This window comes from Rissa tridactyla, chromosome 4, assembly GCF_028500815.1.
Source record: "Rissa tridactyla isolate bRisTri1 chromosome 4, bRisTri1.patW.cur.20221130, whole genome shotgun sequence".
Classification (NCBI taxonomy): Eukaryota; Metazoa; Chordata; class Aves; order Charadriiformes; family Laridae; genus Rissa; species Rissa tridactyla.
The window spans coordinates 29,467,351-29,482,178 of NC_071469.1; the positions used below are offsets into that span (position 1 = coordinate 29,467,351).

The 14,828-nt window shown below is 54.0% G+C and overlaps 1 protein-coding gene across 1 annotated transcript in view; it reads left to right on the forward strand.

Moving 5' to 3' along the window:
* LTBP2 (latent transforming growth factor beta binding protein 2) overlaps positions 1-14,828 on the forward strand; it is a 73,986-nt gene that overhangs the window by 36,815 nt on the left and 22,343 nt on the right. Inside the window, exons 7-9 of the mRNA XM_054200915.1 lie at positions 273-541; positions 2,125-2,227; positions 11,134-11,208. Of these exons, the coding sequence (XP_054056890.1) occupies positions 273-541; positions 2,125-2,227; positions 11,134-11,208 (447 nt within the window). The remainder of the gene's footprint in view (positions 1-272; positions 542-2,124; positions 2,228-11,133; positions 11,209-14,828) is intronic.

Consider the following 14,828-nt stretch of genomic DNA (forward strand, 5'->3'; position numbering starts at 1 on the left):
CTACCTCCTTATGCTTGCCTTTTTGGGCCAGGTTGTTAGAAAAGTGGTTTCCTTAGTTTCCTGAAGGGCTCAGGTTGCTGGGGAAAGTTTTTGGCAGGTTTGTCCTGGTTTTGGGACAGAGAAGTATTTTCTCTTAGATGCAGTCTTCCTCTAGATTTCCTGGTGGGGTCAGTCTGCCTCTCCTCCCTTGTGACTTTGTTGATGACAAGATGCCCCTCAGGTGCCAAATTGTTGCCAGATTGTCACAACTGTGGTATAAACTCATCTTCCAGCTTCCCTAAACCCTTCCCTGGTGAACGTCCACATCAACCACCCTCCAGAAGCCACTGTGCAGATTCACCAGGTGTCCAGGGTGCGGGGTGACACGGAGGTGTCAGAGGAGAACAGCGTGGAGGCAGTCCTGGTGCCTCAGCTGGCTGCCGTGCCCTGGTACACCTACGCACACGGGAACGGCAACAGCATTGCCACAGAGAGCAGCCAGCAGCAGCAGAGAGCCCCGGGGCTGCTCGGGAGGTGCTTTCGGGAGGCTCTCCATGGACAGGTAAGGAGTCACCCGTCAAGCGTTAGACCATGTGTGTGGAGATACGTTTCTTGTTCTGGGGTATGGGTGCATTGGCTTATGGGGCAGGGAGGATGGCCTTTCACTGTGTGAAGCTCTTCAGCATCAGCGTAGGCATCACCCAGGTGCCGTGGGCACAGGCAGCAATGCGTTAGTACTTGGGATGAAAATCCCTTGTTTTGACCCGTTGGGGAGAACTTACTGCCTTGCCCTGACCAGGCTGTGCCCTGGGGCAGCACAGCCCAGACGTGATGGCTTTCACACACAGTCTCGTTTAAAAAGGGTGCCCTATTTATAGCAACATTTACAGCCACGCTCTGCGATTATTGTAGGAAACGTATAAAACATAGGAAAATTCCTTTCCCTCTCAGACAATAAATGAAAGTCTGATTTCCATGGAACGACGCCTTCCCGGGCAGCTCAGTCAAGCCTTGGGAAGCAAACGCACGTGAGGGGCTTTCTCACCCCTGTCCCGCAGTCATCGTAATTTCTTATTTTGTCTTTTCCCCATATGTTTCTCTTGCGTCACTGGAAAAGCATTGAAGGCTTTTGGCACCCACAGGAACACCTGTGAGCTCCCCCAGAGCAGCTCACGCTCTGCGAGACCCCTGGCTGGGTAGCCTGGGGATCAGCCCCCTCCCCACTGCTCCCCAGCCCTTTCCGGGGGGCTGCTCCCAGTTCAGTCACTCCCATCCTGCCGGAATATGTTTTCGGCCATTCCCTTAGCACAAAAATAAATGAGATCAAACCCTGGGGTTGGAAAAGCCCCACTCCTCCATGGGGAGGTGGGGGCTCTCTGCACCTGGGAGCAAATGATGATGCACGGAGATGCTCGTGGATGCCCAGAGAAGCTGTGGGAGATGCTCTGAGGGAGGCAGGGGGAATAGCAGGGGGTACCCTTGCTGTGCTCGCACCTCACCCAGTCGGGGTGATGCCATGCCCGGGAGAGGGCGAGGAGCCCGGCGGGGAGCTCTCACCTCTCCCCGCTCAGCCGCAGCCGAGCCGATCGGTATGCGAGCGCTGGGCAGGCGGCCACGCACGCCTGGAGAAGGGCCAGCTCCGGCCCGTGGGCCGCGGCGGCTCCGCTCTAATGGGGAAGCCTGTAATCCAGAGGGCCTTGCTTGGGGGGGGGGCGAGCGGGGTGGGAAAGAGAGACTCATTAAGCAGAGGAAAGTGCCTGACCGCAAGCTCCCCGCCGGGCTGGAGTGGTGCACCCATTTCGCTGGCTAATCAGCCAGGCACGGGGCTGATCCGAGGGCTTTGCCCGGTGATATCATCTCTGGTTCGTCTCCTGCTCCGTTTGATGTCCCCTTCCCCTCCAAGGGGTGCAGTCGAGGGAGTCTCGTGTTTTTCTGTCTGCACAACTATTTACTGTCTTTAACTGCATCCCCGGTCCCGCTGTGTCCCGGTGAGGAGCTGTGCCAGGAAGGCCATGCCAGCCTCTGGTCCCAAACCCTTGTCCCCTGTGCCACCTATGCTGCCACCATGCCAGCCGGCTGGGGTGGGTGGGCACGTGTCCCCTCCCTGTCCCACAGAAGCCTGATCCTCTGGTCCTCCTTCTGCAGTGCACCAACCCCCTGCCAGGGCTGACCAAGCTGGAGGACTGCTGCGGCAGCGTGGGGCTCTTCTGGGGTGTGGACCGGTGTCTGGCCTGTCCCCCCCGGCCAGGTGAGTGCTGCCGCTGGCGGGGATGGCGCGACATGGGGTACAGCACGCTCAGCAAGCAAAAGTGGTCGGGCTGCTTTGCACAGCTGAGGAAGCATGGAGCAGAGCCACAGGTCCCCTGCCGTGTGGCTCTCCTTTGCCCAAGGCCCCTGGGGACAGGCAGTGTGTCCAGGGCGGCACATGGGGCCATGCCTGCTCTGCTGCTGCCCCGAGGAGTGTTCTGGTTTGGGTGCTGGCCCCAGGCTCAGCGCTTTCTCCCCAAACAGCCCCTGCAAAACCCTGGTGCAGCCAGTGGTTCCTGCCATGCCAGCCCCGCTCGGAGGGAGAAACAGGAAAAGAGCGGCCGTGGTTTTAGGAGGTGCAGTCCTAGATCGGTGGAGGAGGCTGCAGACTCGGCCCTATAGAGTTACGGGCTTGCTCTGGGGCCGACACGGGCTTGGCAGGGGCTCTGGAAATAACACTACATCAAACAATTGGCAGGAGCGCACCCGGGGTCCGTTCCAGGGGCACGGGCGTCCAGCCCTGTTTCTGCTGCACTTGGGGGCCGGACGGGCTGATCCAGCTGTAGACGGGGATTCCTCAGCTGCTTTGCTCGGGGTGCTCCATGACGGGTATGGCCCCTTGTGCCGCAGCCCCCCTCCCACGCTGCGGTGGAGAGGCTGTGCTGAAGGGCTCCTGGCTGGAGGGAGGCAGGCCAGCGCTTACCATGTCCATTGCAGGGCAAGGTGCACATGTCCAGGGAAACATGGGCAGGGAGCTGCTCAGCTCTCCCCTGCCCGCCTGCCTGCCCCTTTCATCACAGCCTGGCTGCTCGTTCGCATGCCTTCACTGGATCGAAGGACTAAAATAAACAGACCCTATGGTCCAGGAGACTTCGACCCCTGAGGAGAGTGGTGGTGTCCAAGGCAGCAGGTTTTTGTGCAAGCAAATGTGGTGTTGGTGCCTTCTAGCTCTGAGGCTGTCCCGCTCACTCGCATGCATGCTCCCAAGAGCTGTTTGCGTCTGGTTGTCCTCCCTTGATTCAGTTCCTCCTCAGCCAGGGGTAGGCATGACTGGAGCCAAATTCCTCGCAATCACAGACGAGGTTGTCAGCATCCTGGAACCCAGCTCAGATCTGAGGAGCTCTGATTGCTGTCGTCTTCCTGCTCTGCACAGCTCTGCTGTGGCTCTGGGCCACGCTGCTGCTTGCCTGCTCTCGTCCATGTGCCAGCCCCAAGGGAGCCTTGGGCACACGCGGTGTGTGGGTGACCACAGGGTCTCCAGGTTCAGCACAAACAAGAAAATGCCCCACATGGACCTCAGCCCCCTCCTCTTCGTCCCCAGCCTTTGCATCCCCAGTCACGGCTTTCTCCTCCCCATCTCACAGCAGTCCCCCTGTTACTTGCCCTGTTGCTCTGTGATCCCCCCGTCAGGAAGCAGGGGGGACAATTAACACTTCAGATAGGCTGCAGATGGCTGCAAAGCCTCTGCACCTCCTTTCTGTTTCTCCATGCCAGGATGCTAGGTATCACTCAGCAGCCAGAGCTGCAGCAGCAATTGCTCTGCTGGACTTAGGTCTTCAGGCTTCAAAATGTGTCTCTAATCAGAGGCTTCCAAGACATGAAAACAGGCACGAAATACCCCCATGTGCTCCTTGCAGTCAGCCAGCCAGTAAAGCAAATGCACTTAAGAAATGCCTCCTAGCTGCCAGCAGGTCCCACTTTCACAGCGCAGAGCATGCCCTGTGTCCCAGCAGCAGCTGAAACTCAAGGGAGGTTGTCACTGCTGGTCTTCATTGAGTGGACAGATGCTTGTCTGGCTTTTTTTCAGAGTAATTCCATGGGGATATGAAAAATGTATCCCCGTGGGTCTTCCGTCTTCCTGTGCCGCAAGAAAATCCCATTCTCAGTCCCTCTGGCTTTGGGTGATAAAGTTTCCCCTTGGAGACCAAATGGCTCTTGTAGATTTTGGCAGGAGTTCAGGCTAGTTGAAGGGGCCGTTTTCATCCTCTTTAATCGTGTGCAAGTATCTTCCTCCTTTGGCTACCTCTGATTGACTGTCCCGTAACCAGCCCCACATGCAGGAGACCACACAGTGCAAGGGAAGGGAGCTGTAAGGCAGACACTCAATGGAGGCAGCCTAAGAGAGCCTGGCTGTTGTGAAGTGGGAAGCCCAGGCGCTGGCATGCTTTTCTCTGCTATGCTGTCTTCACAGACAAGAGATCTCACCCCAGAGTGGAGCCAGGGAAACAGTCCTTTCTTTGTAGTCTCACTGCTCTAACAGAGCCACCGAGCCCTGTGACCTCACATTGCCCTGTGTCCCTTCTGCCAGGGCTCCCAGGTCCATGCCTTTCCAGTGTGAAGGCATCGCTCCACATCGTTCCTGTCTGTACACCACATCCCACACTCACGTCCCTTCTGTCTCCCAGTCTTGCTGGTCTGTGTTGTGCTCACTCAAAGTCACTGGGCTGTAGTTCAGTGACCTGGTGTCTCGTGCATAGAGATAACATGTCCAGTGGATGTTTCCAGCTTTCTTCTTGGCACTGTGGTCTTCGGAGAGAACTTCTCCTTACACTCGTACATCCCAGGGAGGCGTGCACCAGAGCAGACTTGACAGCACTGGGAATTTAATTCCAGCAACCAGAGACAGAAATGGCAGAAGCTAGTTCAGTGTAAACACTTACAAATGTACAGAAGTGCAGCCAGGCAAGAGCCAGACAAATGGAGAACTTGTTTGGATTGACTGTCTGCCCGAGACACTGATTGTTAGTAGAGTCTGGATATGTCCGGATGTCTCCGTCGACTGCAGCTTTCATGTTTGGTACATGTTTGTGTGCGGAAAGACATCAGAGAAGAAGAATCGGAGGCAGGCATCTGTCTGAGTGAACCTGCCATGACGAATCCCTGCGATTTTTTATGTTTTGCCCAGCATCAGAAAAGCCAAGACACTTGAATGCTTTGTCTGCATCCGAAGGAGATTGTGTTAAAAGCTGAGTTCAGAATTAAGGTAGAGGTGGGGTTGACCTGGCCAGGACTCTAGTGGGTGTTACATTAGCCTCAGAGGTTTCCTTAGACTCTGCTCTGGCTTTTGGCTGTCTGGTTTGCTGCTGGGAGGGTGTATACTGTTAGGCCCCTTCAGAGGAGTTGGCACAGAGATGAGTATTCAGGCAGGCTATAGTAGAAGTCACTGGGAGTTTGCTGTTGTTCATGTAAGTGAGAGCTGAAGATGGGATCCCCCAGATATGTCAGAGACAGCCCTGGGAGAAAAGGGAGAGCCGAGACCTTGCTCCCTGAGTTGTTGGGGCAAAGGCTGTCACCCAACCCGTGAAAGAAAGAGATGAGCCAGAGCCAGGGCCCTGGAGAGTGGCAGGACACCTGCATGCTGTCGTGCAGCTGCAGTTCTTCAGCTCCGGCTGGAGATGGCTGGATGAAATGTACTGCACTGCAAGACAGGATAAATCAGCTGGAGACATCCAATGACCCTCCTGGGTCTTTAGCACTTGGAGGAGGTGCTGGAGCACGCACTGAAAGGCTAGAACAGAGAGGTAAGAGGACATGGGAACTGGAAGGTTAAACTCAGAGAAGTTTCCCTGATAGAGGGAGAAGGGAATTGGAGGCTGAGGAGCAGCTGATGTCGACACATTTGGATGTGGATGGGGGGAAGCCTAAGGACCAGCAGGGTGTTGGAGCAGTGCTGGTAAGGAAGCTGCACTGAAGCAATGTCATGTCCCATGGCAAGCTCAGGGTGCAGGGCTAGCAGCGGGCACGGTTCTGGGCAGAGCTGCTCCCCCTTACCTGCCAGACCAGATACTGGTTTTGGGTATACAGTGGTCTGTGGAGAAGAACATGCTGGAACAAGGTCAAGAGATGGTCTGTGTAAATGAAAACCAACAAGACCCAAGCTGCAGGTCGACACAGACCCCACGGAGGGTGTGGATTTGGACACTGGTTTTCCTGGAGCCTTGGCCCTCCTCAGGCACATGGGGATAAAGGAAACTGGTAGCGGAGAGTTTTCTTCTGAAGGCAAGGCGAGGCGATCCGCCCAGAGGGGTTCACAGCCCTCCTCTTCCACCTCCTCCCTGTCCCTGAGACCACACAGCTCTGCGACCAGCAGCGCTCCAGGAGAATCCCATACCGGTGATGGATACCCTCTCCTCTACTGCACAGGAGCTTTCTGCAGGGGCTTGGGGGACTTTCTGGCTGCAGCAGTAAACCTGCGTCTTCAAGGTCCTGGTTTTTTGCTGCCTGCCGTCCCTTCTTTCAGGCTGAAGTCAGCCTGAGCGTGGGCTGGGCTGCGCACCCACCGCTTGTGCTCACTGCAGATCTTCCCGGGCTGCTTTTTCTCCTCCTGCCTATGGGTTTTAACTGCATTAAGAAACAAGTCTTTGAAGGCTATTGTTTTGTTTTTATTCCCACTCCCCGTGTTTTTTCAAGTTTTTTGTCCTAGAGAAAAGTCTGAATTTCACTGGAAAGTTGGATCTTGTAATGTCTGGTTTGGCGTCCATAGCACTCCCCAAACAGACCTCCCACCGTGAGAGGGGTGGCAGCTCACCCATGGAGCCGTCCTCATCAGAAACACCGAGCGGCTCCGCAAAGCTGCACACTCCCCTGTGCTGTGCCTGCAGGCATTCAAACGGCCGCAGGAAGCCCCTTGAAAATCAACTCCCTGGTCTGCTCTTGTTGGGATCAGATCAGGGAAGGACACAGGTAAAAAAAAAAATCTGCAAATGTAGGAAGGAGGCTACGGAGGGGGCTGGTTCTACCACTGCTACACCATGTGCCACAGGGAGTCTGTCCGAGACAGTAAAGAAGGGCTGGAAGTGGGGAAAGAAGCTGAAACCTCTGCAAAATTGTGGCAGAGGCACAGAGAGCAACACCTGGGGAAGGGCAGCATTTTCAATGATTGCCTTGTTCTTCAGAGTGCTTGTTTTGCCCATCATTCATGTGCAGCATCGTGGTCTCGGCACACAGCAGCACAGTGTTGCAGAAGTGGTTTTTTTTAGGTACAGAGGTACCTTGTCCCAGCTGGAAGCTTCTGTGGGAGCAGAATGAGGTTGTCACTGTTGAAATGACCCCGAAAGCCAACAGTAATTACAAGAGTCTTTTTTCCTTCAAGTATCTTTTTCACCTTGAAGATCTGTATTGACCATGAGTAGAGCAGAGGGCTTAGTTTCGTATCGCACAACAGCACTGGTGCATGCCCTCCTCACCCCTGCCTTTGTTGGGGCGTTGGAGAAAGTCTTGAGGGAGCCTGCCTACCACAGAGCACCTGGAGGAGAGGAGGGTGGTCATGACATATCTGAACCGAAGGATTCGTGTCCTTTCCCTCTTGTCTATTCTGCCTGGGACCTCAGCTTATCCCCAGCCTACTTCTTGGTCTGGCATCTTCAATACGTTTTCTCTCTGGAAGCTGCTGTGGGGTCGGAGCTGCTCTGCTCTTCTGCCAGCGAGTTCGGCAGCTGAGGTCTTCTCTGCAGTGGAGGCTGATCTTCTCTGCTTCACACTAAACCAAGCTGAGGTTTGACTGGGTCCACCGCCCCCAGCACTCCAGATGCCACAAGGTGATGCGCTCTGGCTCCTTTCATCTCCCACATGCCGGAAAACCCAGAGTAAGCAGAGGCACCACAGCCACCCTTACGACTGCACACTCTGTGCCCACTGCGGGCATGCAAAGATGCCCAGGGTCCATCTGGAGCTGGGGTTCTTCTGTGGAGCTGGTCCAGGGTCTCCGGAAATGTCTGTAAGTCCTGAAAGTGGCAAAGGAGTTCAGCAAGGCAAGGTTTCTCAGAGGGATAGTGCCTTTTGTGTGATAAATGGAAAGAGTTGAAAGAAATGGGCTGGCTTTCAGCAGCCAAGCATTTCGTCACTTCTGATCTGACCGCAGGCTTGCCTCTTCCCCTTTTAACCGAGCGATATTGGCTGGCCTCAGGCAATATATTATCTCACCCTACAAACCTTGCCTCTCTCAGGCCCTTGTGGCTACCACCACTAGAAGTGGTTTCTTTCCACTTCACCATCAGCCAGAGCTTCTTTATCCCGTCTTCAGACAACATTTGGGGAGCAAGGGCTCTAGGGTAAGGTGTCTTCTCCTGAAAGCGATGGACAACTTCTGAAGTGTGCCTGGCTGCTTAAAGATCATCCTGCTAGGCTGCAAAACCCCTCTGCCTGGTTTCTGTGCATTCATTTCCCTTCTCATTCTGTTGCGCTCCAGTATTGTTCTAGCTGGGGACAAAGGTACTGGTTGGGAGTCCTGGGCTGTGGCTGCTTTGTGCTCACCTCCTCCTTTCTGGATCTGTGGGCTTATTGCACACATGCTCCTCTGTGAGAGCCCGATCCCACCGGGAATGCCTGGTGGCTGCAGAGTTTGCAGAAAGCAGCACTGGGTGGTGGGATGAAGCAGAGCTGGAGGGAACGATGAGGAGAGCTGAGGGGGAATCCTGGTGTGCAGGTACCCAGTGAGCACATCGCTTCAGTGCAGCACCCATGGGGCTGAGGTGCCTGGGAGATGAGGCTCCAAAATCACACCCTCAGCAAGCCTGAAATCCCTCTGCCTGACAGACGCAGCTCAGCTGCTCTGTCCCCAGCCTCAGGCTCTAGGAGGACCCCTTCCTGGAGAGAGTGTAGACAGACAGACAGACACAGGAGGCCGGGACCCCTCTGGCTGTGGGCGCTGACAGATTTCTGCAATCATCTGATTGGCTTTTTCCCAGGCATTGCCCTTTGCTGGGCTTGAGAGGAATGGACTCCCACTCCTACCAGCCGCATGGGAGAGGGGTGGATGCTGATCCCCTTTGCAGGAAACTCAGGTGTCCTAAGCTGTTTTTTCAGGGGTTTTTGGCTGTCTCTGCTGTAGTTCGGCAACATCAGAGCTCGTGGAAGGAAATGGTCCTCTGCTCGAGTAACCAAGTACAAAGCTGAGAGTTAATAGCTTACATCCTCCTGCAGCCACACGCTGTCTTCCCTTGCGGCCAGGTCCTGGCAGAAAGAGAGCAGCCTCCATCCAGTACAGAAACTGTCTTGGTTCCCCTTGGTATGGGGATCTGCTCACATTACATTACAGTTGTTCTTTCCAGGGAATGCGAATTTCTTTGCAAAATTAAGACATTTGTCCGCAGCCTCACGAGTGATTTGCTGCAGTAACAAGCCGCAGGTTTCTGCAGACTGGAGTCGTACAAGTGCTGAGGTGGCACAACATCTGCATGATCACCCCCCATCAGTGGTATTTTCTGCCTTGCCCTCTCCCCAGCAGCATCTGGCAGAGGGACGCTGCAGGATCTGTTTCTCCACAAAGGCTTTTCGGAGAGGGAGCGGGGCTACGACGCATGTCATCGCTGTTTGATCTCTGGCGTGCTTGGCTCCCCGTCGGAGGGCTCGCCCATAACGATGCTGCTTCATTTGAGCGTCTGTTATCACATCGTGCTGAGGCTGACAGATGCTTCCAAGCACAGTTAATGCCTGTCAGCAGCCCTGAGCCCAGAGGCTGTGGTGTGGGAGGACCTGGAATCCCACTGGGGCGCTGAGCCTGGAACCCGTGAGCCAGAGGTTGTTTTTCCCTTCACAGAAGGTTGGAAATGTACCCAGCAATTCCCAGTATCACCAGCAACCCCCTCTCCCCTAACATCCAGATGTTTGTAAGCACCTCCTGCTTACAATTCACGACTGAATTGTTGAAGGGGGTGAATAGATTTTTCATCTTAGTCATTCATCCAGATGCTGAGGATCTCTCTGCACCTGGAAATCCTTGTAGCTTCATTTAATATACCTGGGGTAACCAGACTTTCTATTCTCCTTTCTGGTACAGGCTGGTGAATGGCTTGTTCTCCTGTCTTTTATCTCCCAAGCGCCTTTATCCTAGGAGGCTGGTCCCTAACTTTTACATTTCAAGAAGTGTGCTAGAATGGCTTTAAACTGCATTTTGGGGTCAAAGTGTTCAGGACAAAGAGTTATGGACACACCTGTTCTCTGCCCCCAGTGCATTGTTTGTGTTCTTAACCTTTGCAGGCTCTTTCTGACCATCTCTGGCCGCAAGGATGGTCTCAATTTGTCCCTGGTTCTCGAAAGCTGCAGTGCGTTAAGAATCTGCCAGATCCTCAGTACAGCTATTGACATGGAGGCTTTCCATGTGCGACACCAGGGTGTGAGTTACTGATGCCAGGCAGAAGGAATTCAAGTGGTGGGAATACGGCTGGACCGTCACTTAGCTGTTGCACGCACTTCTTGTTTCCAAGCATACCGTCCAGAAAATTAAAAAGAAACAAGAAACCCCACCCTGGGAAAATCCCATCCTTAGGCAAAGCACCCTTCTTCCGACCGCACCCTGTGCTTACTCACTTCCCAACCCATCACCTCCCGGATTCCCTTTCCCTTGCTCCAAAATGTGGTGCCTAAATTTGATCTCCTTGGAATTTACGGGCCACATTTAACTTGCCTTTAAATAATTTGGAAAGATTCAATTGTGCAGATTATAGGCCATTTTGAAACTCACAAAACTATTTTAAGCAGTGATTTGAAATTCTCTTTGATGAGAGTGATCAGGGCAGGAAATCACATGCAGTAAAAAAGGGGGGAAATGTAAAAAGCAGGCCCTGGGCTGTTATTTCAGCATCTTGTCAAGGACCTCTGCCATTGCTTTCACTCTGATCCCCCTTGTCATGTGCCATTTGGTTATCCAAGCTGGCCTGGCAGGAGCCAAGGTGACACAATGGTAGATATGAAGCACAGGCAGCACCTCTGGGTCACTATTTTGGCACCTGCCAAGCAGCAGAGGACGCCGCTTGGGAAATGTGGCTGCTCCCACCTTTCCCTCTCATCAGAGGTGCATCCAAGGCAGACCTAGGGACCCTTTCCCCTACGCAAGGAGGGCAGAAAGAAGGTGGGATGCTGGTGGCTGGCTCTACTGCTGGTGTCCCACACTGTTCGCTTTCTTCCCAGCGCACCCTGTGATTGAGAAAGGGCAGGTGGAGTGTCCCCAAGGATACAAGAGGCTGAACCGGAGCCACTGCCAAGGTAAGCATGCTGCTTTCATCTCTCTCTCTCTCTTTGCTTTCCACATCCACTGTCAGAGCTGTAATTATCTACACAAGTAAAATACAGTTATCTAACTCCCTGATACAGATCTACAAAGAACGTGACTGATAAAAATCCCTGTGCTTTCATCAAGCATGAAAAAAACCAGGTAACACTGGACTACATGACTCAGCTGATAAGCATAGTCAGCGCATAGTTGGGCCAGCACAAGAAAACTCACCTACCAAGTCCTACTGCCACAGTAAAGACCTATGTTGCTACTCCGCTATGTGTGAATGTAAGAACACTTCTCCCATTGTCTGAGGAATCAGAAATTCTGGTGCCTGAAAACAGTTGGGAAGGTTGTCGGCTTGTTCATTTGTTCATTTCCAAGTGGGAGAGTGCCATAAAAGTGAGTCCTTCTGTTCCAAGCATGTGGCTTGCTTGCCCCACGCTGCTGGGGTCTATCTGTTTCTCACTCTCGTGGTCCCCCAGCTCTGTATGAAGAAGTCACCATCTCTCTGCTTTTCTCTCCCGTTCATGTTTATTTGGCATCGCTTGGCCCACAGGGCTTGCATTTTTCCGTGCTGTGACTGAAGTGGAATTTTATGGTTCCCTTCTCGTGATTCATGATAAGCTGAGAGGTGTCATCTCGAAGATGCAGCAGGGAGCCTGGGCCCCGGCCATGCAAAGCCAGGGCTGGCAACCCAATGACTCATCTCTTTTAGCTGGGACTTTCCACCATGCTTACTTAATTAATGATTCAGCCTCCCCATATTGTCCTCAGGGAGAACTTTCAACAAGGCAACAGCTTCTTGTCTCCTTGGTGCTCAGATCTCATCCCGTATGCAGCCACAGACAGTGCTGTGGGTATGAGGAGCTACCCCAAGACATTGGTGTCGGAGGAGCAGAGCAGCTGAGGGACTCATGTCAGCGAGCAGAGACCTGCGGCACCTGCTCTGGATTTGTGTCCCCTCTGCAGCAGGGAGAGGCTCAGCGCTCTGAGGAGCAGAGGGAGATAGCAATGTGGAGTTGTCTAGGAAGAAGTTTTCGCACATGAACCATGAACTAGAGATTTGTGCCTCTGTGTGCTCCTTTGTAAGCCGGGCTGGAGAATTTCTGTTCTGCAAACAGTCTGTTGCCTTGAGGTGCTTTTCCCATCCCTGCTCTTGCAGCGGGATGTGTGTCAGGAAGCCTAGCCACCTCACTTAGGGTCCAGAGTCAGCGATTTGGCTGATAGGCTGTGGGAGAGGCTGCACGGGGCCTTCTCTTGCCAGCCCAGGTAGGAGGTAAGCCAAGGGGCTGTACAGCAGCTGATGGTTCCTGAGGTCATTGGCTGTAGGAGAGGAGCTGAGCTGGGAAGAAGCTGAGCTCTGGCTTTGCAGGCTGTCGTCAAAGCACAGATGAGTGACTGCAGGAGGGCCCTGGCAACAGCCCATTTTTCTCTGTTCTGTATGGACAGAAAGGGTTGTCTCTGGTGCCTTCCAGCAGAGGAACAAATGGCTTATCTCTGCAAGATTTCCTCTCCTCTCCTCTCCTCTCCTCTCCTCTCCTCTCCTCTCCTCTCCTCTCCTCTCCTCTCCTCTCCTCTCCTCTCCGTTCCTTCCTGAAACCCTCGACCAGGAACCAGGCTGCAGTGAGTCTGAGTTGAGAGTGCCTGGCAGACCCAGTCAGGAAACCTCACGGTGCTGCTGAGACCAGCAAGAAGGATGGCACTGGAAGGGATAATGTGGTTGCTAGACATGAGGCAAAGATTGTCGTGGAGGCTGCAGGCTGGGGTGCCTGGAGACAGTGGTAGGGAGGTATGCGTGCACAGGGGTCACTGCACAGGACACATACTGGCACCTTAGTGCCCATATATCCTTGGTGTCCTCTGCTGACCCAGGTCCTTTCTGCTCACCAAGCACCAGTGTAAACCAGCCTGCACCTTTCCACCACAGTCTGCCTGACCTGTGGCTCTTTCTGAGGAGCAGTAGCAGGCTTGTGTGGGGTGGGAGGAAGCAGCTGGGGCAGTTTACAGATCTTGGTTTTGCAGTCCCTGAGGCCTCTTTTTGTGGGCCATCCCTGACCCTGGCATGCTGCAGGGGGTAGGAGTGCGTGGCCCCGAGCGTACTTGCCTGCTTCTGTTCCTCGTGGGGATTTCCACCACAGGTGGGTCCTCTGCTGCCAGTGGAATAGAGGGGGCTGGACTGAGGCCAGGGTGTAGCCCTGTTTTATATTAAGCTCGTAAAGCCCAGCCCTTGGTGCTTGTTTGTTTTGTGCTCTCATTACTCTAATCCCTTCAATCCCTTTGCTCATGCGGAGGCCAAACACTTCATCCAGTTGGCGTGTTGGAATGACACAGTGCCCCGACCATGCCCAGGAGTGACAGGGATGAGCCCTGAGGCTCTTCTGGAGAGCCCAAGCCTCTTCTCTGAGTGGGCTTCCCAGCACATTTGGGGTCTGGCCACTGTTTTTTCTCATGAACTCTGCCCTGTGCTTGGCACAGAGCAGGAAAACATTACATTACACAGGCAAACCCTTACTTCTCCCTGGCCCGCTGGACATCCCTGTAGAGTTGGTACCTCCAACTGACTGAACATCATGGCCTGGTCTTGACGGCCCCTGTGTGTCTCAACCATGGATAGGGCAGCCAGTATGTGAATGGAGGAGCTCTTAAAGCACAAGACTGGGGAGGACCTCTCAGGTCATTCACTCTGAACTCCGGCTGTCATAGCTGGCTGTGCAATACCACCACTTCCATCAAGCAGTGATGCTTCAGCTCCAAGGAATAAGGTAGTGCCAGGAAAGCCATCCCTGAGCATAGTTGCTCTCAGTCAGGCTCTTTCACTGTCTCCGTTCTTCCAAGTGTCCCAGCAGCCCGCCTCTGCGCCACTTCCACCTTAAGACAGTCTCTAGAGCAACACTGGATGCCCTCAGGGTACCTGCGCTCTCACCAGGGCCTTGTACACTGGCATTAGGACTGCCCTGTGTCTTTGGAAAGTGTTTGGCATGATGCTGCCTAGCATCATGTTGGCATTTCTTGTTCTTGGCCGCTCGCAGCTGTCTTGCAAGCAGTGAGTGTGCCCACGTCGCTCCCACTGCCTGCTCCCACCTCTTAGCTTTGTCTGCTCCCACCTCTTAGCTTGTAGCTTATGTTCCTGTGATTTGTCCCAGAGTGATGCTGAGGTTCATACAGCTCCTACTGCTCCATGCTCCCATCCAGCTCTTCCTGCACTGCTGGTGCTTCCTGACACAGCACATTTCGTCAGCACGCTTACTTTCCTGGTGCCAAGCACTTTAGTGAAGATATAAAGCTACGTCAATCCATGAGGAGGGCTTCCTCCTCACTCTCCACTCTGAAAGCTTCCCTCACCTCCCCCTTACGGACCTTTTGCCAATCCCTGTCTTCTCCGACTTAGCTCATACATTCCTGTGTGGTGCTGTAGGAAAGGCAGGTGCTGCAGGCCAGATGGATGAGACTGATGGTGTTTCCCTGGGATAATCCCAGCTCCCTTCCTGAAGACTGCGTCTGATGTTGTGTGCTGAGTCAGGGGCAGAGGCAGAGCTCGAGGCAGAGCTTGAGCTTGGCATCTCCCTGCTTGCTCAACCAGTTCCCAGAAGAAGACAGTACAGCAACG